Raw genomic sequence first — 23,543 nt, forward strand, 5'->3', positions numbered from 1 at the left:
TGTTTCCACACTGTAAAGTAATCTAATCTAATCATGAGGACCAATTCCACCAAGGAATATCCCAGATGACCTCCTTCTTCAAGGACCACAATTTCCCCTCCCACGTGGTCGACAACACTGTCCAGCACATCTTTTCTCATTCCCGCACTCCATCCTCAAATCCCACACCTCCCAACGCAACAAGGACAGAACCTTCCAGTCCTCACCCTCCATCTCACCAACCTCCAGATACATCAAATCATCCTCTACCATTTCTGCCACCGACAAACAGACCCCACCACCAGAGATATACTTTCCTCCCCACCCCTATTGGCGTTTCAGTGAGACCATTCCAATCACAACTCCTTTGTCAGGCCATGCACCCCACCAACCCATCCTCCCCTCCTGGCACCTTTGCCTGCCACCGCAAGTAGTGCAAAACCTGCTTCCCCCCACCTCCATCGAAGGCCCCAAAGGATCCTTCCACATCTGACAGAAATTTACCTTCACTTCCACACACGTCATGTATTGTATCCATTGCACCCGATGTGGTCCCCTCTTCATCAGGGAAACAGGACGCCAATTTACAGATCACTCCAGAGAACATCTCTGGGACACCCACACTAACTAACCTCTACCGCCCTGTGGCTGAACGCTTTAACTCCCCCTCCCAAGGACATGCAGGCCCTCGGCCTCCGCTATCACCAAACCCTAAGCATCTGATGCCTGGAGAAAGAACAACCCATCTTCCACTTGGGACCCTGCAACCACACAGGATTAATGTGGATTTTACCAGTTTTCCCATGTCCCCTCCCCCCACCTTAGCCTAGCCCCAACCTTCCAACTTGGCATCACCCTCTTGAACACCACCCTCCGCTCCGACCTATCACTTTCATCCCCACCTTCATCTACCTATTGCATTCCCAGCTACCTTCCTCTAACCCCACCGCCCCTCCTCCCATTTATCTCTCAGCCCCTTTGGCCCACAAGCCTCATTCCAGATGAAGAGCTTATGCCCGAAATGTCGACTCCCCTGTTTCTCGGATGCTGCCTGACCAGCTGTATTTTTTCAGCACCACACTCTTTAACTCTGATCTCCAGCATCTGCAGTCCTCACTTTCTCCCAGATGATTTGTCCCAGTGTGTTCATAACAGCTGACTAGGAGCTGCTCAACATCATCCCACTTTCCAAGCCATTGGTTCTTAACCATGAAAGTTTTGGCACCAGAAGATTATATCCTAGATTCTTTTAAAACACAATAAATGTTTGTGCTTCTATCACCATTCAGGCAGTGACTTCCAGATCCCCATCATTCTCTGGATGAGTGAAAATAAGTGCAACACTCCTTTAAACCTTCTACCTATTGCCTTAACTCTATGTCCCTGTTTATTGACCTCTCTGATAACTGAAATAGGTCTATGTATGCATTCTAACTTCATAATTTTATGCACTTCAATTAAATCTCCCTTCCATTTCTTCCCTTCTAAAGGAATCAATGCCAGCCCTATTCAACATTTAATCAGCTAAAGTTCTGTGCTCCTGGCGACATTCACACAAAGCACTTGTGTGCCCATTGTAGTGTGATCACACCCTTCCTGTAATAACCTAGCCAGAAATATACAGAGCTCGAGCCATGGTCTAACTGGTGGACTAATGGACTATCCCCCCTTCCTTCTACTCGAGACCTCAGGCAACAAATCAAAGTTACTATGCTTGCCTGATGGCATTATCCATTCATCCTGCTATATACATATCTTCAGAGATATGTATATATAGTCCCCATAATCCTTATGTTCCTCTAGTGTCTCAAAATCCTCTCATTTGTTGTATATTCCCTTGCCTTTTTTGTCTGTGTCTGACTGTCTGTGTGGAGTTTGCACATTCTCCCCGTGTCTGCGTGGGTTTCCTCTGGGTTCTCCGGTTTCCTCCCACAGTCAAAAGATGTGCAGGTCAGGTAAATTGGCCATGCTAAATTGCCCATAGTGTTAGGTGCATTAGTCAGAGGGAAATGGGTCTGGGTGGGTTACTCTTCGGAGGGTCGGTGTAAGCTGGTTGGGCTGAAGGGCCTGTTTCCACACTGTAGGGGATCTATTCTAATCTAAAATCTGTGATCCTGACATCAAATGTGCTATCTCACTAAACCTCCTTTACACAACCTCAAAAAACTTAATCAGGTAATTTTTGACAAGTGCTTCCTTGAACAAATGCATGCTGATGGTCCTTGATTAATTTGTGAATCTATAAATGACAATCTACACTACCTCTCAGCATTCATTCCAATAATTTGTTAGCAGCAGGATTGGCTGAAACTTGCAAACTAATGAACCAGCTTTAGTACTCTTCCAAAACTCCAGCACCATGTCTGTAACCAGAGAGGTTTGGAAAGTGATAGCCAGAGCATCCATTATTTCTTCTCTTGCATTCCTTAGTAGCCTGGTATATAATTCCTTTGGCCCTAATGATTTTGAGGATATCAAATACATTATTATTTCCCTTTTCCTCCCAATGCTTCACTCTACATCTTCTTAATTAGTAATTTCTGCTGATATTCTATCTTGTGAAAACAGATGCAATGGACCTGACTTATTCCTTTGTCAGGGGCTAAGGAAGAGCAAATATGGTCCTTTCATTACTTCAGAAACCAAGCCCACCACCAGGTTGTCTGTCTCTGTGGGCAAAGAATAAGGGACACTTGGCTTGAGGAGTCCAGGGGTGACGTGAGATGGAGGGAACTGGGGGAAAAGGAGGATTGCTGAAGAGACTATAGGAGTTGGGACATAGTGGATCCACTGAGACTGGAGAGGCTGGGTGAGTTTCCGGAGAGTGGGTGTGGTGGGGTCTGGCTGTGCTGATCTAACTGCAAGGGTAGTGGAAGGTGTTGCCTAAGTCCAACATGCAGATAATGTCAACACTAGTAGAGCTCTCAGCCCAAACTTCATCTAAGGACTGACTTTCCTCCTAACCCCCTCACTCCCTCAAAAACAGTTGACCTCCCACACCACTCCAGTACAATGGACCTCATCCTCACTTCCCTGCAGGCCTGCTGGACCCTCACCAACCATCTCCACACATGCCCCCTCCCAACAAGCCCCTTCACCCAGAATTGGAAAGGGCCTCAGAGTTCATCCATGGGATTCAGCTTTGCTCTCCTCATTAGTCCAGCCAGGCGTGAGCACAACTGGCATTGCTGCTGTTACCAATTCAGACCACCACCTCCTTCAGCTTGTGCTGGATCTGACACCATGCATTTGGACTTGAGTGTAACACCAACCCACTCCCCCCAAAAAAAATCACGCTGGGCTCTCAGAGAGGACAGTGCTGGCTGCTGCTCCTTTTGTGCAAATGTGGTTAACACCTAATGTTTGATCGGATTTGATAAGATATATCCCCTTAAACCACACAGAAGCACTCTTATAACCCAAAAAGACAAGTCTCTGCTGAGATGAGCTTTGTTCAGAAAAAGGGTAAAACTCAATCCCTTTGGGCTAATGGTCTGGAAGCAAAAGAAAAGAAAAATTTGATGATTTCTCACATTCACGTTTTCTTATGATAGAAGCTGAATAAACAACAGCCATAGATTGATGATAGATGTCCAGTTCTGATTCCAACCAATTTGGACCTGTGTCTCTGGAACATGGTCACAGTCTAGCTTTTCACATTTTACCATGGAGACAGAAACTGTACCAGTTTCCCAGAAATGTCTGCTGAGAACAGGACCGAGTCCTGCAGATTCTGTGCTGTCATCCTGACTTTGTCTCCTGGATCTGTAAAGCAGAACTGTAGGTCTGGTGTAGCCACAAGCATAAGAGCTCCTAGTCCATTCAAATATGGTTTTCTATCAGTTATTGTGACAACAGAACTCATCCTTTATCTCTTGTAAAGCTTTGCTTATCTGTTTCTCCAATGTTGCTTCATTTTCTGTAAAAGCAGCATTGAATGGCAAAAGCAGTAGTTGGATTGCCTCTTACTGGAGATGGTCATTGCCTGGCATTTGTGTGGTATGAATGCTCTGTGGCACTTGGACTGAAAAGTGGCATTTAGCATCCATGCCACATAAAAGCCAAGCAATGAGCATCTTCTGTAAGAAATAAACAAATGCCTCTTGACATTCAACAGTGTTACCATTACTGAATCTCCCACTGAGAACATCCTAGGGTTACCACTGATCTAAAAATGAACTGGACTCAATCTGTATGTACAATGATTGCAAATGCAGTTCAGAAGTTAGGAATACTGCAGTAAGTAACTCACCTCCTAGCTCCCCAGAATCTATAAGGCACAAGTCAGGAGTGTGATGGAATGCTGCACACTTGCAACATCACTCAAGATACTTGACACCATCCAGGATAAATCAGCTCACTTGATTGGCACCACATCTACAAACATTTATTTACTCCACCATGATGCTCATCGTGCTATCTGCAAGAAGCACTGCTGGAACTTGCCAAAGAGTTTGCAGTAACACCTTCCAAACACACAACCACTTCCATCTGGCCACTCACCGTGCTGACTTGGGAGGATTGAGAATAAGAATGCAGAGACATGTTTAAAATTTATTCATGGGATGTGGGCGTCACTGGCTAGGTCAGCATTTATTGCCCACCTTTAAATGCTCAGTGGGCGGTTAAGAGTCAACCACACGGATGTAGGTCTGAAGTCACATGTAGACCAGACCAGGTAAAAGTGGCAGTTTCATTCTCTTAAGGACATTAGTGAATCAGATAGGTTTTCCAACAAAGAATAATGGATTCGTGGTCACCATTAGACACTTAATTTCACATTTTTGTTTTGATTGAATTCAAATGCCACATCTGCCCTGAAGGAATTTGAACCAGAGTCCCCAGAACATTATCTGGGTCTCTAGAAAAATTGTCCAGTGATAATCTCACTGGTGGCTAGACCACCAACTCTCCATTCCTGAAGATCATCAAAAGAAGCAATGATGACATGAGGAAAAAAGATCCTTTTCATGCAGTGAGTGGTTAACATCTATCTGCACAAGCTGAGCAAGAGTTGGAGGTAGTCAACTGAGACATTCTAGAGTGAATTGGATTATTATCTGAAAAGCAATGATGTTAATCACCTTTAGAAGAAGGGCCATGTGCGAATTTCTTGTTTGTAGATCCAGCACAGGCTGAATGGCCTCCCATCATACAGGAGAAAGTGAGGACGGCAGATGCTGGAGAACAGAGTCAAGAGTGTGTTGCTGGGAAAGCACAGCAGGTCAGGCACCATCCGAGGAGCAGGAGAATCAACGTTTGCCTGAAACATTGATTCTCCTGCTTCTCGGATGCCGCCTGACCTGCTGTGCTTTCCCAGGAACACGCTCTCGACTCCCATCATACAGCAATGATTCAATAATTCTGCTAATAGGGCTGATTGGAATGTAATGTGTGGAGAGCTCATGTGATGAACGAAATCACCTGGAATGACTGATGTGTCTGTCATTGTTAGATGTAGCAGCATCTGAAAGTATTGAAGATATATTGCTGAAAGCGGAGGAAGATTGGAAGGAGACATGGAAACAATCTGCAACTTTTTGCGGCCATCCAGAAATGCAAGAGGAAACATATGAAGAAATCATTCATGATGCTCCTGTACCAGTGAAAAAACTGTAAGATTTCCTATTGTAAATTAGCATGCTACAGACATAAAACATTTTAAAGCTTAAAAGCAAGAATATATCTTCCATTGCCAGCCTTAACAGGATGTCACTCAAAAGTATAAGCAAGGCTTAACATTATAAAGTATATCAGAAGAAATATCCAAAAAATGTAAGTTTTATTTGTTAGTTGATTTGTATGCTTGGAAGGGTCTGGTTATCCTTCTTCTTCCTTCATGAGTTGTTTTTTGATATTGGCCTCTTGGGAAAGCAAACCTTTCACAAGGTGAAAAATTGCAGTCAGGTTCATTTATAGTTCTGGCGAATTCAAAGCCTATGTTTTTGCCTTTAATGGATTCTTTTTACGTGTTCTTTCTGTAGATAAAGGAGAAGGAAATATATAATGCTGTTGTGTTAAAATCCGATTGACAACACCATAATTGTAAATATCTAATTCATTTGGCGCATACTTGAAATGCCAGCCCATGGCACCTCAGCAATGGATAAGACCTCAGCAGTGGTGAGCAGATGACACCTTTGCCAAGTCATCCAAATTTACACCCCTAGCCCGCTAACTCACCTGTGGGTTTGTGGATCAGGAGTTGTAGAAAGTTCCAGTGGCTCACCCGATTTCTTGCTGTACACTGGCGCTGAGCACTTCTAACATTCCTATTATTTCAGATTTCCAGCATCTGTAAGTCCGAGTGACCTTGACCATTTTGTCATTTTTTAAAATTCTAATTAATTTTCCCCAGAAGCATATTAAAGAGAATATGAATTTTGTTTTAATATGTATCAAAAGGAATTTGCAAGGCATGTGTAAAATGTAATTGATTTTATGCGCTGTCGGCACTTCAATTATTTCTATCTTTCTCTGTTGGGATAAAGGAAGCCTCTCCCTCTGATTAAAGGAGAGATGAAAGGCAAATTTGTTGGATTTAGCAGTAACACAGTTTACCCAGTCATTTTTTAAAAACTGTCTGGTCTTTAACCTATGTAAATTTTTTTCATGATTAGCAATTGGCTGCTTTACCAGGAGAGCCACATGGATGAATTGCACATCCCGTACACCTATCTACAATCTGAACCAACTTTCCCAACATTACATGGAACTCTGCTGTTCTTTCCCAAGACTGCTACTGTAATGGATTTGTAGACAGCAGGGAGGCAAATCTGTGGGTGGGGAACGTTTCCCATTGAATATGTGCGGAGTTTATTCATTGAAAACAGCAAAATTGGAGGAGGGACTCAATTCGGGATGAGGAGGTGAACGTTTGGTAGATGTATGTCAAGAAAGCTTACAGGTCAGCTGTCTCCTGCCATTGCTTTTTATACCCATCACTTCTACTTCCACAACCTCTTTCCTGGGATGGATTCACAATGCAGTTGAGCGATGAGTGCATATTTTATTTTATTGAAGTATACAAGATCCAGAAGTGTCTTGACAGAGTGAATATGGAGAGGACAGCTCCATTTTTGGTAGATTCTAGAACTTGGAGTCACTGTGTTTAAAAATAAAGAGCCACCCATTTAAGACAGAGATGAGGCAAATTATTTTCTCTGAGCACTGAGAGTCTGTGGGAACACCCTTTTCCAAAAAGGCAATAAAAGCAGCACCTTTAAATATTTTTAAGGCGGATAAGTGCTTGATAAACAAGAGACTGGAAGGTTATAATGTAATTGGGTGTGAATGTTACAATTCAATCCAGATAACCATGAGCTCATTGAATGGCAAACAGGCTAGAGGGACCAAAGGCCAGATCCTGCTTTGAACTTACATGTTCATTTAGGTCTGAGTGTTGCTGCCAGAATTTCAACTCCATTCTCAGGATTGACCAAAGCCTGTATTTTAATTTTTATGTCCATTTTATTCACAATATGTTGAACATCCACAGCATTCCTGGCATTTTCGTTGCTAATCATCAAAGCAGAAATCTTTACAGTACCCCGAAAAGCTTTCGACTTGTACAGTGGCACAATTAAACAGGAAAATGGTTGTAGTCGGAAACCGGTCCTCTTGATTTCCTTTGCTGCACAGTTGGCTTAAAGGCAGTGAGAAAGATGTCGAATCACAATGAATCCCAATTTGCGTTATTTCTTGCGGTGACGAGCCGCAGCAAAGGAACTTGCAAATTTTAAAATAATAGTGAAAATTAAAATTCTGTCTAATTTGGTTCAGACTCTAGATACCTGCTTTCTTCGATTCATTTATAGGATGTGGGTATGGCTTTTATTGCCCATCCTGACTTGCCCTTGAGAAGTGTTGAAGAGCTCCCTTCTTGAACCATTGCATTCTACTTGATTAAGGTACATGCTTGATGTCATGAGGGAGGGAGGTCCAGTAATACCCGTGATAATAAAGGAATAGCAATTTAGGTCCAAGTCAGAATGATGAGTGGTTTGGAGGGAAACTTGTTGCTGGTGGTGTTTCCATGTATCTAATACCTTTGTCTTCCTATATAATAAAGGTTTATGGGTTTGGAAGGTGCTGCCTAAGGACCCTTGCATTTTTCTGATTTTATGTAATGCTACCACTTTGCATTGATGGTAGAAAGGGTGAATATTGAACATGTTAGATGGGATGCCAATCAAGTGGGCTGCTTTGTTCTTAGTGGTAGAGTCACAGAGTGTCTATATTATGGGAGCAGATTATTCAGTCCATCAAGTCCAGATCAACTTTCCAAAGAGCATCCCCACCCAGACCAAACTCCTTCCCTACCCCTGTAACCCTGCATTTCCCATGGCTAAACCACCTAGCCAGCACATCTTTGGACTACGGGAGGAAACTTGAGAACCCGGAGGAAACCCACACAGACACGGGGAGAATATGCAAACTCTAGGCAGACAATCGCCTGAGGGTGGAATCGAATCCAGGTCCCTGGTGCTGTGAGGCAGCAGTGCTAACCATTGAGTTATCATGGCTGTGATGTTGAGATACTTGAGTGTCACTGAAGCCGCATCCATCCAAGCGAGTAGACAGTAATCAATCATAATCTTTTGTGTTATGTGTGACTCCGACCAATGGAGAGTTTCCCCTGATTCCTATTGTCTGTGATTTTGCCTGAGTTCCTTAATGGCACCTTCAGCCAAGCATTGCAATGATGTCTTGCAACATTCAAATGGGTCTAGATTAATTTCAGATATCTGGTTGACATGGATGAGTTGGACTGAAGGGTCTGTTTCCATGCTGTACATCTCTATGACTCAATGACTCTATCTTTGCCCTCGACTCAGGAGTCCGATAGTTTCAAATTCCTACTCCACTCTCTGTGAGGAAATGAATTCTAAATTCAGTAATTGTTCATTTTATACTACCTGGAACCCACAAGTAAGTACATTCACCCTGGCGGTTCACCATTACTAACTCAAGACCGCGTTAGGATGGCCTAGCTACATTCCACTTATGAATTAAAACAAAACTATCTAATTTAAATCTTATTACAAATATGATTTGGAGGTGCCGATGTTGACTGGGGTGTACAAAGTTATAAATCACTCAACAGCAGATTATAGTCCAACAGGTTTATTTGGAAGTACCAGTTTTTGGAGTGCTGTTCCTTCATCAGGTGGTTGTGGAGTATAAGATCGTAAGACACAGAATTTATAGCAAAAGTCTACAGTGTGATGTAACTAAAATTATATATTGAAAAGGACCTGGATAGTTTGTTAAGTTTCTCATCTTTTAGAATGAACATGTTGGTTTCAGTTCTTTCATACGTAAGTCCCAGCACTTTTTTAACGTTACATTCTCAAGTGAACTTTCACAATAGGTGCCATATCGGCCCAGATAATGTATTGAGGACACCTTACACCTTCTGGGCTGACATGGCACCTATTGTTAAAGTTGGTTTGAAAATGTAACTTTAAAAATTTCTGGGATTCACATATGAAAGAACTGAAACCAACATGTTCATTCCAAAAGATGAGAGACTTAACAAACTATCCAGGTCCTTTTCAATACATAATTTTAGTTACATTACACTGTAAACTTTTGCTATAAATTCCGTGTCTTACGATCTCATATTCCACAACCACCTGATGAAGGTGCAGTCCTCCGAAACCTAGTTCTTCCAAATAAACCTATTGGACTATAACTTGGTATTGTGTGATTTTTAACTTATTAAAAATAGGGTTTTGCTCCTATCACACCAGAAATAATGATTAATTGCACAGACTTCATCCAGTGATTATATGTGTTTCTCACTCAGAGAAAATTATCTGTGTGTGGTGCAATAAGAAGGAAGAGAATGGATTAACAGGGGAATAGCAACTTAAAGATACAGTTGACAAAAACATTTTGAAAGCAATGATAAAGATGGAAAGGCAGAGAAAATGCAGCGAGTTCCAGAAAGATGAATGAGATCCAGCAATGATGCTGGAGGAGGAGAAACATTGGATTAAAGGGGTTTATAAATATGCAGGAATGTGTGTTACAGGAGATCACTTCATGTGAGATGAGGCTTGGAGAGGGATTTGAATTAAAGGAAGAGAATTTACATATTGATAGAAAGACAGTGACACATGGAGGAGGTGGAGAAAAGGAAATAGGGAATTTATTTTCTTCAGAAGGAATTCCAGTGCGGATTTCACTGAAAGGTTTCTTCATTATTTTCTATATTTGCATATTTTGCTATGTTAGAACATGCTACTCCATTTTCTTTAGACATTTGGTTCGTATTTAATGATTTATTCATAGCAAAGAAGAATAAAACTGCTGAGAAGTTTCATCCATGGTCATGCTAACATAATTGATGGGTCCTAACTCTCAAACTCAGTGATTACGAACAGATGATTGCAGGAGTTGAGTTAAAAATTACATAGCTCTGGTATGGTAGTGTCATGCCAAGAGTTGCTCCAGTTAGAATATACGTAAAAATTGATGATCTTGTTATATACCTATCACCCACATCATTCTTCAACATTTATGCACTTCAAACTGTTTCATACAACTATCCTCCATTTAATACTCATTTATTTTTAAACTAGTGTTTTTCAGGGTAGCAGGTAATGGATCAATTTATTTATTTTCTGTTTTTTGTTAGGTAAAATATGATGAATGTAAAAATTTGTCTTTGCATTTTTAAACCTTCGTTGAGGTTTGATATTTCCAGTGGTTTATTGATACTGTAAGAAGAAACTAACAGAAGACTGTCCAAGGTCACTGCTGATAGATTTTCTGTGAAAGAGTGCATTGTTTTAGCTGGTATTGAAAGAAAAATATGATCCTTAGGCCTAGCAAGGTTTTTTTTCTAAATGTCCAGGTTTCATCATACTGCTTAATATTTCCTCTCCCCATATTTTCCTCCAATTTAATTGAAATTAATTTGCTGAATATTATAAGTCTAGAAGTATTACAGCTTCATTTAAAAATAACATTGTATAATTGATCACTCTATGACATATGGTTTGTGTTAACGTAGCAAAACATTGGCTAAGTTGACATATAGTTTGCAGTGGGCTAAATTAGATCATTCCTGATATCGAGCCCAGGGATCAGACTGTATGATTACCCATATCTCCAACTGAGGTGATGCAGACAACATGGAAAGTTGGGGTTAGTATTACTGACAGGTTATTTTCAGCATTATGTGTCTTGCAAACCAGTACTGAATGAGCTGCTGAGTAACCGCATACCTTGGCAAAGATCCCAAGTTCATGCAAGGTTAGCAACAACCTAGAGTAAGGCTGGACAACGGAAAGCAAGATTAGAGCTCTCAAAGATGCATTCTTGTTGCAGCAATGGCTGAAATTGCTTGGAGCATATTTGACGAAATTCTGGAGTGTCCCAAAATGACAAGACCAAACAGGAGAACATCTCTCCATAGTCCAGATGCACTGCTCTTGGTGCAAGTACAGCTGCTGGAGCAACAGAGGAAGATTGTCTTCTTTTAGCATCATGAAGGCCTTCCAGACAAAGACCAGAAGCCAGTGGAAGTATATGGCTGTGGCAGTGAGGTCAGCAACCTGGCATTGAGGACCTGAATGCAACAGTGCAGAAGTTTAACAACCTTACACAAGTGATCAATGTCAGTAAGTACACCCTTGCATACCAAATCCAACAACACTACAGATCTCATCCACTGCTGTATTCACCACAGTCTTAACTTGGTTATCAACAATTCATTTCAAACCGCACTCAAACCACATTTTGATATGTCCTAACTTCACAAACTTAGTGTGGGTGTGTCATTATATATTTTACCTCATACATAACAGCAGGCTCCTCCCCCCAGTAAGTTGCAGCACATTTATTGTCACTTGTGCTTCTCTTTTGATGGACTAATTGGACCATAATAGACGCTATCGGGAACAAACCAGCAATAGGCAGATAAAGACCGTAGGTGACAGTGCTGTCAATGAGGCAGTGGCTTTGCTGGAACTATCATGGATGATCCTGCATAATGAAGCTTGTCAAATCCCAGTTCAGCCTCATTCCATAATCTGTCATGATGTATAAGCCCCTTTCTAGTCGTGCTTTCTTTTATCTGAAAACCTCCCGTTGTGCACTCATGCTTTCAGATGCACAAGAATTCCTGTCTTACTGTCCAGAGATGCCAGATGCTGATAAACAAGACACAGAGCAGACTGAGGGGGAAGACATGCTTGATTTGATAGTTGTATCAAGTGTCTCAGCTTCGCCCCTAGAAATGTGTGGAATGTCCCCTTGGAGGTGGGATGGCTGGCCATTACAAGGCCATTCTACTATATCTGCTTCACCTTGGGTCTCAGCCAGTCATCTGGTGAGATCAGGCAGGAGAGATCAGAGGTTACATTGGTATAAAATCCTTACAATGTCCTGTGCATTTGAGGAACGCCAGTTCGAAACCGACCAGTTTATTTACTGAAACACTTCAACTTTCAGGTGGCTGTCCAACCCCTGCTGTATTTCACTATGGCTTTTCAACTGGGCCAGGTGCCCTCCCTCTTGCTTGTGCGGTTAACTCATCTCTTTGTCCTGATGGGGTGATGCCAGTGTTGGACTAGGGTGGGCAAAGTCAGCAATAACATGACACCAGGTTGCAGTCCAACAGGTTTGTTTGAAATCACAAACTTTCAGGCAGTGCTCCTTCATCAGTTGAAGTCCTGCACCTCTACATCATTGCCACCATTGACATCATGACTACGGGGTCAAGTGGAGAGGACCTCCAAGAATATCGTGCATGTCGACACAGACATCACTTCACCTGACGAAGGAATAGTGCTCCAAAAGCTTGTGATTTCAAATAACCCTGTTGGACACAAACCTGGTGCCATGTAACTTCTGACTTTGTCCAGCCTTGTGTTTAACTTGTGGTCCATGGCTGAACTAAGACTTCTGGATGTACTGCAACTTCATTATTAATTGGATCTTTTCCCAACTAAGTGTTGATCCCTGCTACCAGGAGATTTGAAATAATTTCCTACAGTTATGGGATGAGACACTGATTAAGCTGCAGTTGAACTCAGTGAGGGAGAATAGACAGAAAGTCTTCATCAACTCCCACCAATGGCCTCGGTGTTTGGAGCAGACCCACAGTCAGGAGCGTATGCAGGATATGTTCAAACCATTCCTGTCATTTGAGATTGTGACACACACACACACACACACACCTTGCTCATGCAGCCAGACTCTCTTGTGCGAATCCACTGTGCCCCTCACTGTGGTATCACTCTCATGATTGGCACAATTTGGAGATGCCGGTGTTGGACTGGGGTGTACAAAGTTAAAAGTCACACAACACCATGTTATAGCCCAAAGGTTTAATTGGAAGCACACTAGCTTTCGGAGCGATGCTCCTTCATCAGGTGAAGAGGCGTCGCTCTGAAAGCTAGTGTGCTTCCAATTAAACCTGTTGGACTATGACTGGCACAGTCAGTATAAACCACTCCTACCAGGTTTCCACAAGACATGCAAACAGAAATAAACCGTTTAGCATAGTGAGCCTGCTTTGCCATCCAGTGCGATCATGGCTGACCTCATCTTCACCTCTACTTTCCTGCCTTCTTCCCAGAAAACTTGATTCTCTTACTGATTAAAAATCTACCTCAGCCTTAACTATACTTAATGGCACAACCTCAACAGCGCTCTGCAATGAAGAATTCCACAGGTTCGCCACTCTTCTCAGAGAAGAGAATTTCCTCATTTCTGCCTTTGAAATGGTTGACCTGCCACTCTGAGATTATGCCCTCTGGACTTAGACTCTCCTACTCAAGGGGAAACCACTTTTCTGTACCTCGCCTTTTGGTCCCCTGAGAATTGTGTATGTTTCAGTAAGATTGCTTCTTATTTTCCTCTGTTCTAACAAGTATAGGCCCAGTATACCCAACCTCTCCTTCTATGACAATCCCTCCATTCTGGGAGTAAAGCAAAACACTGCAGACACTGCAAATCTGAAACAAAAACACAAAATGCTCGAGAAACTCAATGGGTCTGGTATCATCTGTGGGAAGAAAGCAGTTAACATTTTGGGTTTGATGAAGGGTCATTGAATTTGAAATATTAACTCTGCCTTCTTCCCACAGATGCTGCCAGATCTTAAATAATATTCAGCACCTTAATTCTTCCTGCCAAAGTGCATATCTTCACGATTCCTCCTATTATATCCCATCTGCCAAGTTTTGTCCACTTGCCTGAACCTGTTTGTATCCTTCCGCAGACTTTGTGTTTCCTCACCATTTGCTTTCTCATCTATATTCTATCACCCACAAACCTTGCTGATGTACAGACATTGACTCCAGCTTCTCCACCAGCTAGATGTTGTCATCTTGTCCCCCTAATCCCAACTCTCTGATTTATATTGGCTAGCGAGTCCTCTATCCATTTTAATATACTATGTCTAGCACTATGGGTTCTTACTTTTATAAGATGGCAGTGGTTAGAAGCAATTAAGGAGGATTTTGTGAGAAGTTGGCTTGGTCGCTGGAACTAAGAATAGGATTGCACAGGATCCGGTGCTCAACAGAAAGAAGACCAAACCACAGAGGGCGATGATGGGAAGTAACTGAGGATTATGGAAGAAGTCTGCTCAGGGATCATGGAGGAATGGGTCTGATGGCTACCCTTGTGTGCAGCTGCATCAAGTTGTGCACAGCCCTTCAGTACGCAAACACCAAGCCTCACTACGTACTGAGGTTCTACCTGTCCCTGGTGTTCCAAAGAATGGGACAGGCCTCATTGCTGCAGAACGCTTTGAGTAGTTGGACTGTTCCGCATTACCTGTCCTTCAAGGAAAACTTTTCGAGAGAAAACACGTTTGACCACAAATCCATCAGGAAGTGGTCAGCACGTAGCATCATCAAGACCCTGTGGGAAAAGGAGAGGCTGGATTCTGTCACGTGATTCCCCGAGCAGACTGTCAAAGTCATTTGGCAGAATGCTTCATCACCAGAACTTTCCAATAAGTACCAAGACATCACTTGGCTGGCGGCGAGAAGGGTACTATCGGTACGATCCTCCACATGATCCTGGTCTGTCTGTTCCAGCGCACAGTGGAACAGAACTCAAAGTGGCTGCAAAGGGAAGAGGCTGTCACACATCTCCTGCAGGAATGTGCCTTTGCAAAGGAAGTCTGCAGAGAGATGCATGTTCTTTGTCGAGGTTCATCCCAAGCAGCTGCGGGACACAGGACTCTGCTCTACAGTCTGTTCCCCAGGTCGCACACTGAGGTAAATATTGACTGCACCTGGGCGACCATTAACTCGGTGAAAGAAGCTCTTTGGTCTGACCGAAACTTGTGCGTCTTCCAGAGCAAGCAGTTGACCCTGACTAAGTGTTGCAGACTGGCACATTCCACAGTCCACGACTATGTGCGGAGGGGTGCCCTAAAACTTCGGGCAGGTGCAGCCAAGGCGCATTGGAGAAAGACCACTGTCTGAGGCCTTCCCGCCAAAGTTAATTGGGGTTTGTGCAATTATTGGACCATCCCGATGCCTCAAAAATGTATAAATAAAGTCTTATAAAAATAAGAAATGCCTTTGGTTTGGTTGTTGGATAGAGTCAAACTCCAGTGATAGTTTTTTGAATGCTGCTGCTTTAGTGATTATGTATGCATAAAAAGATATTGTTATGAATAACCTATATTTTTGAAATAAAAAAAGGAGCAAGAGAGGGAGAAAGGCAGATTCTTAGAAAATTTGGTTGTGGTTTAGAAATAGCTGAACGTCAGCAGTGAGGTTGACGTGCTGCTGTTGGGGTCAAAGAACAGGCTCTGTTGAGCTTCAGATTCGAGAGTGTGGTGCTGGAAAACCAACCCAGGTCAGGCAGCATCCGAGGAGCAGGACAATTGGAGTTTCAGGCATAGTCCTCTCAGACTGCATGGATCGGTTAAAGGAGCATATAGGAGGCAGAATGTTTTACAGATAGGCGTTTGAGGGGTGTGTTCACACCAGAGATTCAGCCAGATGGACGGGGTGACCACCAGGAGGGACAAGCATGGTGAGCAGGAGTCCCCAGTGGCAAACCCCTCTCAGACAGTTACAGCATTTTGGATACTTCTGGGGGAATGGTCTCTCAGGTGAGAACAACAGTGACAGCCAGATCAGTGGCACCACGATTGGTTCTGTTGGAGGACAGAAAGGGTCAAAGTTCAGGCAAGCTATATTCAGCATTCCTGTGGCCTCGAGCGAGACTCCAGGTTGATGTGTTGCCTCCCTGGTGCCAGCGCCAAGAATGTTTCTGAGTGGGGAGAGGCTATGCTCCATATTGGTACTACCTTCACATAGGATGTGTTTTAAACAGAGAGTTTGTTAGGTGGCTGGAATGCATTGCCAGGAGAGGTAGTAGAAGCAGATATAATAGCTTATACAATTTAAGAGGCATTCGGGTAGAGATATGAACAAGCAGAGAATGGAGGGATAGGGACCATGTTCAGGCAGGTGTGATTAGTTTAGGGCATCATGGTCAGCACAGACATGATAGGCCGAAGGGCCTGTTCCTCTGCACTGTTAATGTTCTGTGCCCAATGTAAGTAGTCCAACATGTGGTCCCGAATGAAAAAGCTTCTAACAATTCAAATATCAACCAGTGCTTCCGCGTTATCTATACAGTTGCCTCCTCAAAGAATTGTGGTTAATTTATCAAGCATCGATGAAGCCATGCTGATTCTGCTTGAACATCTATTTCTAAATATTCTGCTATTATGTCCTTTATAATTGGCACTAACATTTTCCCAAGGACTGCTGTTAAGATAGGTGCCCTATAGTTACTTTTGTTTTAAACAAATATGCTACATTGGCAGGTTTCCAATCCTCTGGGACTATTCCGGAATCTAAACAATCTTACGACCAGTGCATACATTATTTCTGAAAATGTACGTAGAGAGTCTCACAGCCAGAAAAGCCACAACTGGTTGCCCTTTTAATCTTCAGCATTTCCAGCTGCAAATGTCCCACTTTGGCGCAAATGGAACACACAGGCCTCTGGAGGGATTTTCTTTTGAGTTTGGGGTTAGGATGGACTATTCACATCCTCATTTGTACGCTTCTCAGATATGGCCCCTTTTTTTCCTCAAGCTGACTGCTCTGATCATCCCCCTGGTTTTGACAGAAATGGCCTGAGCTGTTAGATTTATGGGTGAAGTCAGCAGCACCTGTGTTTTCCTCTCGCTATGAGGACACTCTGCTCCTCTCAGTTTACATCCTCAGTTTAACATGTAGGCAATCTTTTGATTGTTTCGGTCCTATTAACTCATGTCATGCGTCATAGGTGTGCAGTATTTTACAAAGCTGACCCACTTAATGAAAGCAATTTGTTGTCATCTTTTGAACTTGAGTAGCTCTGCATGTGGTTCTTACAAAGACTCCAGAATAGCAGTTGACATGCCTTCAGTATTAATTCAGATACAGTGATGTTTGCTCATTACTAGCAGATATCTCTGAGGCTTGGAATAGACATTTTGAGCTCTCCTTGTCAGCTGTCTTTGTTTCTTCACAGGAATGCTTCAGAGTCTATATTTCTTATGACCACTGTAACTGCCTCATACGTTTTTGAAAGTTCTGAAGAAGGGCTCCAATCACCATCTTCACAGTTCAGAACAGACTCTGTGTAGTCAGGCCTTCAAAGCTTTGTTGTGGTCTGTGAAGATTGGAAGGATGATGAGGTTGAGGGGAGCTTTCTCTCGCAAATTCTATTTGTTTAGTTTCTCTCTGAGCCTGTTTCCAATGTTTGGAGTGGAAAAGCCCTTTCAAACTCTCTGTGGTTCTTTCTTCTCTCTGTCTTTCTCTTTCCCAAACTCTGGCTGCCTTCTAAGTCTTGCTGTTTCTATACTATTAATGTCAAAAATCACACAACACAAAGCTAAAGACCAATGGGTTTATTTGAAAACCCTAGCTTTTGGAGTGCTGCTCCTTCATCAAGTGCTCCAAAAGCTAGTGTTTTCAAATAAACCCATTGGATTATAACCGGCTGTCATGTGATTTTTGACCTTGTCCAACCCAGTCCAATACCGGCACCTCCACATTATGTTGCTCATGTGAGGCAGGTCAGCTTTAGGAGTTAATTCTCCATCTAGCTGCTCCGGAACTGGTCTGTGGCCTGGGTCAAGATAGGAGTGGTGCTGGAAAAGCACAGCAAGTCAGGCAGCATCCAAGGAGCAGGAGAATTGACGTTTCAGGCAAAAAGCCCTTCATCAGGAATGAGTCCTGTATCCTGGGTGCTCAGGATTTCATTCTTATTTAACTTCCAGCTAATGTTTCAGCGTCTAAGTTATCCTGGTCTGTCTTTCCAACAAAATATGCCAGTTCCTAATATTAGAATAGGAAAGTTTGGTTACAGTCACTTATTTTATTTTACAAATTGTTTTGGCTGTGTAATTTTTCCCATTTAGCTTCTAATCAATTTATTTTGGTTTGTTTATTTGGGCCTTTGTCACATTTTATTTCCTTTGGTCAAATTTTTGGTGTCTTTTTGGAGCTGCCAGTTACAGGTTATGAGTTTTAAAACTAGTTCCTCTCACTATTGTCACTTTAAACTTAAAGTGAGTACCAAATGGGGCCCAAAAAGATTGAAGTTCTGCACGAATTGGAGCAGTCTAACTACCTCAAAGAGACATTGACCTAATAGTCCAGCTGTGAGCAGTCATACAGTGTTGTCAAGCCTTGGAGGCTGAAAATAAAACATTAAAGAAGGTTTCTAATCTTCCTGTGCAGAAACAGCCAGTTTTCTCACAACAGTTGACACAACAAAGAGATAAATTGACTTCACAGAAATATTCAAAGCCTCAGATCACTGTGACTTATTAGTTGAAGAAAAGATCTTCTCCAACTAATGAGTGATGATCTTATGGTTCAAAAAAGAAAATCGTGAGATTAAAAACAAGAAACTTTGTTCAAGTTAATCCTTGTTAATGATGGATAAATTGACTTCACAGAAATATGCAAAGCCTCAGATCACTGTGACTTATTAGTTGAAGAAAAGATCTTCTCCAACTAATGAGTGATGATCTTATGGTTCAAAAAAGAAAATCGTGAGATTAAAAACAAGAAACTTTGTTCAAGTTAATCCTTGTTAATGATGGAAATCGCCTGTAGAATGAGAGTGAACTTTTGGAAAAAAATGCCTTGGACGTACAAGGTGAAATGAACTGAATTGCAGCCTGCACTCCACAATGCTGTGTAGGAATATAAGACTGCAGACTAGACATCAATAATGATACATTTTTTATTTTCTGTTGAAGTTAAGAATTGTTCTTAGAGTCATAGAGTCAAACAGTAGGGAAACAGACCCTTCGATCCAATTAGTGCACTCCGACCATGTTCCCAAACTAAACAAGTCCCACTTGCTTGTATTTGGCCCATATCCCTCCAAACCTTTCCTATTCATGTACTTATCCAAATGTCTTTTCAATTTTTGTAACTGTACCCGCACTCACCACTTTCTCTAACAATTCGTTCCACACACGAATCACTATCTGCGTAAAAATGTTGCTTCCATAACCTTTTTAAAACTTTCTCCTCTCACCTTAAAAATATACCCCCTGGTTTTGAACTCCCCCACGCGAGGAAAAGACTTTCTATTCAGCTTACCTATGCTTCTCATGATATTATAAACCTCTTCAAGGTCACCCCTCAGCCTCCTATGCTCTAGGGAAAAATGTCTCGGCCTATCCAGTCTATTTTTATTACTCAAACTCTCCATTTTTGGCAACATCCTGGTAAATCTTTTCTGAACAGTCTCCAATTTAATAGTATCCTTCCTATAGCAGGGCGACTAGAACTGTACATAGTACTCCAGAAGAGGCCTCACCAACATTCAATACAATCTCAATTTCCTGTATGTTCCCACTTAATGGGCGGCACGGTGGCACAGTGGTTAGCACAGCTGCCTCACAGCGCTAGTGACCTGGGTTCAATTCCCGCCTCAGGCAACTCTCTGTGTGGAGTTTACACATTCTCCTCGTGTCTGCGTGGGTTTCCTCCCACAGTCCAAAAAGAAATGTGCAGGTTAGGTGAATTGGCCAGGCTAAATTACCCGTAGTGTTAGGTGAAGGGGTAAATGTAGGGAATGGGTCTGGGGAGGGGTTGCTCTTCAGAGGGTCGGTGTGGACTTGTTGGGCCAAAGGGCCTGTTTCCACACTGTAAGTAATCTAATCCAATGCTCAAAAATCCGAAGGCAAGCATGCTAAATACCGTCTTAACCATCCTGTCCACCTGAGATGCAGATTTCAAAGAATTATATGCCTGAACCCCTAGGTCTCTCTGTTCTACAACACTACCTGCACCTCTCTATCCCAGACATGCATCTTTCCCTTACCTCTGTGTTCACTCCAGTCCCCTCCTCCAGATCATTATTTATTAGAACATTTCTTTGAGTTGGAAAATAGAATTTTTAAACTTTAACTGAGCTACCTATCATCCCTATGATACATCAGGAAGAGTTTTTTTACTCTGTCTATGACAGTACAACTTAAGAATCAGTTGTATTTTAAATAAAAGGGAAATATTGAATACATTGTCAGTGGTTGCAGTATATCAGTCATTAAGAGACAAACCTGTTACAATTATACATCTGTTCTATGTCAAATCATCATTAAGAGACAAACCTGTTACAATTATACATCTGTTCTAATGTCAAATCAATAAATTATGTTACTGCCTAATGTTTTTATGACTCCTTCAATCACTTTTTCAGTCACTAGTCTGAGATTAAGATATAGTCTTCAGCTATTAAATAATTCACATGAGATTACCAGGTATAGATTTCATTGCTTGTGATTCAAATGTGATTCAACTCCTGATATGTACCCAAGAAACTATGTAGCTGTTATTTAAAAATATATTAAACTTTGTCCCATTATTCAGGATGCAATATGGGCCTTGATCAAGGAGAAACTGCTATCTTCAAGACAGAACAGCATATGGCCGAGGATAAATTCTTTATACCAACATCAAAAGTCTTTGTAATGATGGGATTAGTTCTATAACCATCTGTTATTAGATCAGTATTTCGGTTGAATACAGTGAAGGTTTCAGCTGTTTGTATCCACAGTTCACACACAAGTGTTTCAACATGTTTCATTGACATTCAGTTTTATACTAATCTGTTCCCTCCACCTCCAGAAAATGTGTTGACTGAAGTTTCTTAATACATTCATGACTTTAGCTCAGTCTAGTGAATCAGAAACCTGTTGACATTCTCTTTCAATTATTTGATTTCCACCTGGATTTGATATAATACAACATCAAAATGATCTTTAAAAAATGCTAACCATTATCCTGTTTAGATACAAATATGTTTTAAAAAAAAAGCAAATGATGAATGTTATTCTCTCAACCTTTGATATAGTGACTGTTCATAGAGCCTCAACCAAAGGAGATGCCTTGATTTTATTTGATTTTTTCCCTGACTGCTAACTATCGTAGGGAATGGTATAACTTGTATATGTATCTTTACCCTTTAGGAACCCATTGGTCCTGTCCATTGCCAAACAGGACAGCATGTTGGAAAAAGACATAATGTTTAAGGACACCTCTGGGAGCTTGTGCAAACAAAATTCACAAGACAGCAACAGCGACAACCCAACAATGAACAGCACAACCAAACTTGAACAGGTACCTATAAATCCTAGAATACCAGATTTAATCAGTAGTTGCTAAATGAGAGATTATAATGAAACCACAGTAGAATCACAGGATGACACATTGCTTTCTTACCACTAATATTGCAATATAACACCTGAGCATTTTTTCTTATTTTCTGCCTAAAAAACTTCCATCTATTTGATTTGTTTCAGTTATTAACTTGACCTTGGCTTAACCTTGCAAAGTGGCTCTGATTGCCTTTGGTATTGTATGACAATGCAAGTTACTAATTTCTTTTTAAATGATATGTACTCGGAGAAATTTAAGACATGTCTTTCCGTCTTTTAATATGTATTTCTTTAAACTGAATGGAATGAATATAGTGCTTCAGAAATCTTTGCTCAGTTGCCATTAGTCATTATATTCAAAAGTAATAATGATGAACACTAGCTAATAGAAAAAACCAGACCTAATAAAACTAAACTGAGCATCTTGAGAAGTGTTCCCTCCATTTAGCTATTTAATCCAGTGCTACCCAATGAAAATCATCATCTGTTCATTTAGTGATTCACCAGGTTCCAGGTGCATCTTTGAATTAACTTGTATTGTAAACGTTTCTAAACAATCATTAATGATGTAATGATACAGCAGGTTAGTGCATTATCTTTTCCCGAGAGATGTGCCCAGAATCTGGCCATCATTTTCTCCTGATTGGTCACTTTTGGAGAAGTCCTCAGTGAACCACATCAACAGAGTTTCTGGTCAAAGTTACAACAACCAACAAGGAGAATTTCCAAAGAATTTACTGTGAAGTATTTGAGTCTAGACAAAGTTGATCAGTTGAAAATCTCATTTCTGTGTTACCTGAAAGTTTTCAGCATAAATAATACAGCTGGAAACTAAAGGAAAATATTACAGTCTCCCATTGTTTTAAACAATTACATGAGTAATTGGATACCAAAGAGATAAAATAAAAATAATGAAAGAAATCATTTTGACAAGTCATATTACTTAACAAGTCATATTAGAGACAATAAAACAAAACTGTAGTAAATACAACAGCAGCATCAAATTCTCAAAGCTGATAAACAATGAACAATGACAAACAAACAATTTAAAAAGAATGTAAATGAAATCAACTTCTATCACATGGCATGACTATTTGGGGCGAATATATGTTCACCTTCGCTACTGAAAATGTTCACATTTGCTGTATTTTAGTGGTTTCACTGTTGACTCTGAATCAGAAGGCTGTGTGTTCTTCTTCCTGTTTCAGTAATTTGAGCACAAAAGTTTAGACCAACACTGAAGTAGTGCTGCACTGTTAGAGGTGATGCCTTTTGAATGAGATGTTGCAGCAAGACACATCTACTTTCTCACACAGATTGAAGAAATTCCCATGGCATTATTTCAAAGATGAGGAAGTCTTCCCCATTGGCCTGGGCATTACTATCCCTCAATCAACAGCATTAAAATGGATTAGCTGGCCATTATCCCGGTTGAGGGAATTGTGTGCCATTTTTAATACATTGAAATGATAACTGCAGGCAGAATTTTCCCAAGCTGAAGCAATGTGGACACTGGCATTTAAAGTGGGAAAATATGCTGAGAGTGAGGATGAGATGTTTTCAATATCAAGAAAAATGATTCTAACTTTCTCCTTACCATTTCGATGGTCAGATCAGAATCTCACTGATTTGTGGGAATTGCCTTACGTCCATCTAATGGCATATCATTGATACATTTATATTCAGCATGCAATTCCCACCACCTCCCCCCCCCACACACACACCCAAGATCGTAGATGGTGATAATTCATGAAATGAAAGTCAAAGTGATTCCCTGGCTTCTCTGGGCTTTTATTTGAATAACCATGACGTGGAGGTGCTGGTGTTGGACTGGGGTGGACAAAGTTAAAAATCACTCAACACCAGGTTTTAGTCCAACAGGTTTATTTGGAAGTAC

The 23,543-nt window shown here is 41.5% G+C and overlaps 1 protein-coding gene across 1 annotated transcript in view; it reads left to right on the top strand.

The window, feature by feature from the left end:
• myo16 (myosin XVI) overlaps positions 1-23,543 on the top strand; it is a 375,473-nt gene that overhangs the window by 139,036 nt on the left and 212,894 nt on the right. Inside the window, exons 9-10 of the mRNA XM_043691191.1 lie at positions 5,435-5,594; positions 21,458-21,642. Coding sequence (XP_043547126.1) covers positions 5,435-5,594; positions 21,458-21,642 — 345 coding nt within the window. The remainder of the gene's footprint in view (positions 1-5,434; positions 5,595-21,457; positions 21,643-23,543) is intronic.

Source organism: Chiloscyllium plagiosum, chromosome 6 (assembly GCF_004010195.1).
Source record: "Chiloscyllium plagiosum isolate BGI_BamShark_2017 chromosome 6, ASM401019v2, whole genome shotgun sequence".
Taxonomy (NCBI): Eukaryota; Metazoa; Chordata; class Chondrichthyes; order Orectolobiformes; family Hemiscylliidae; genus Chiloscyllium; species Chiloscyllium plagiosum.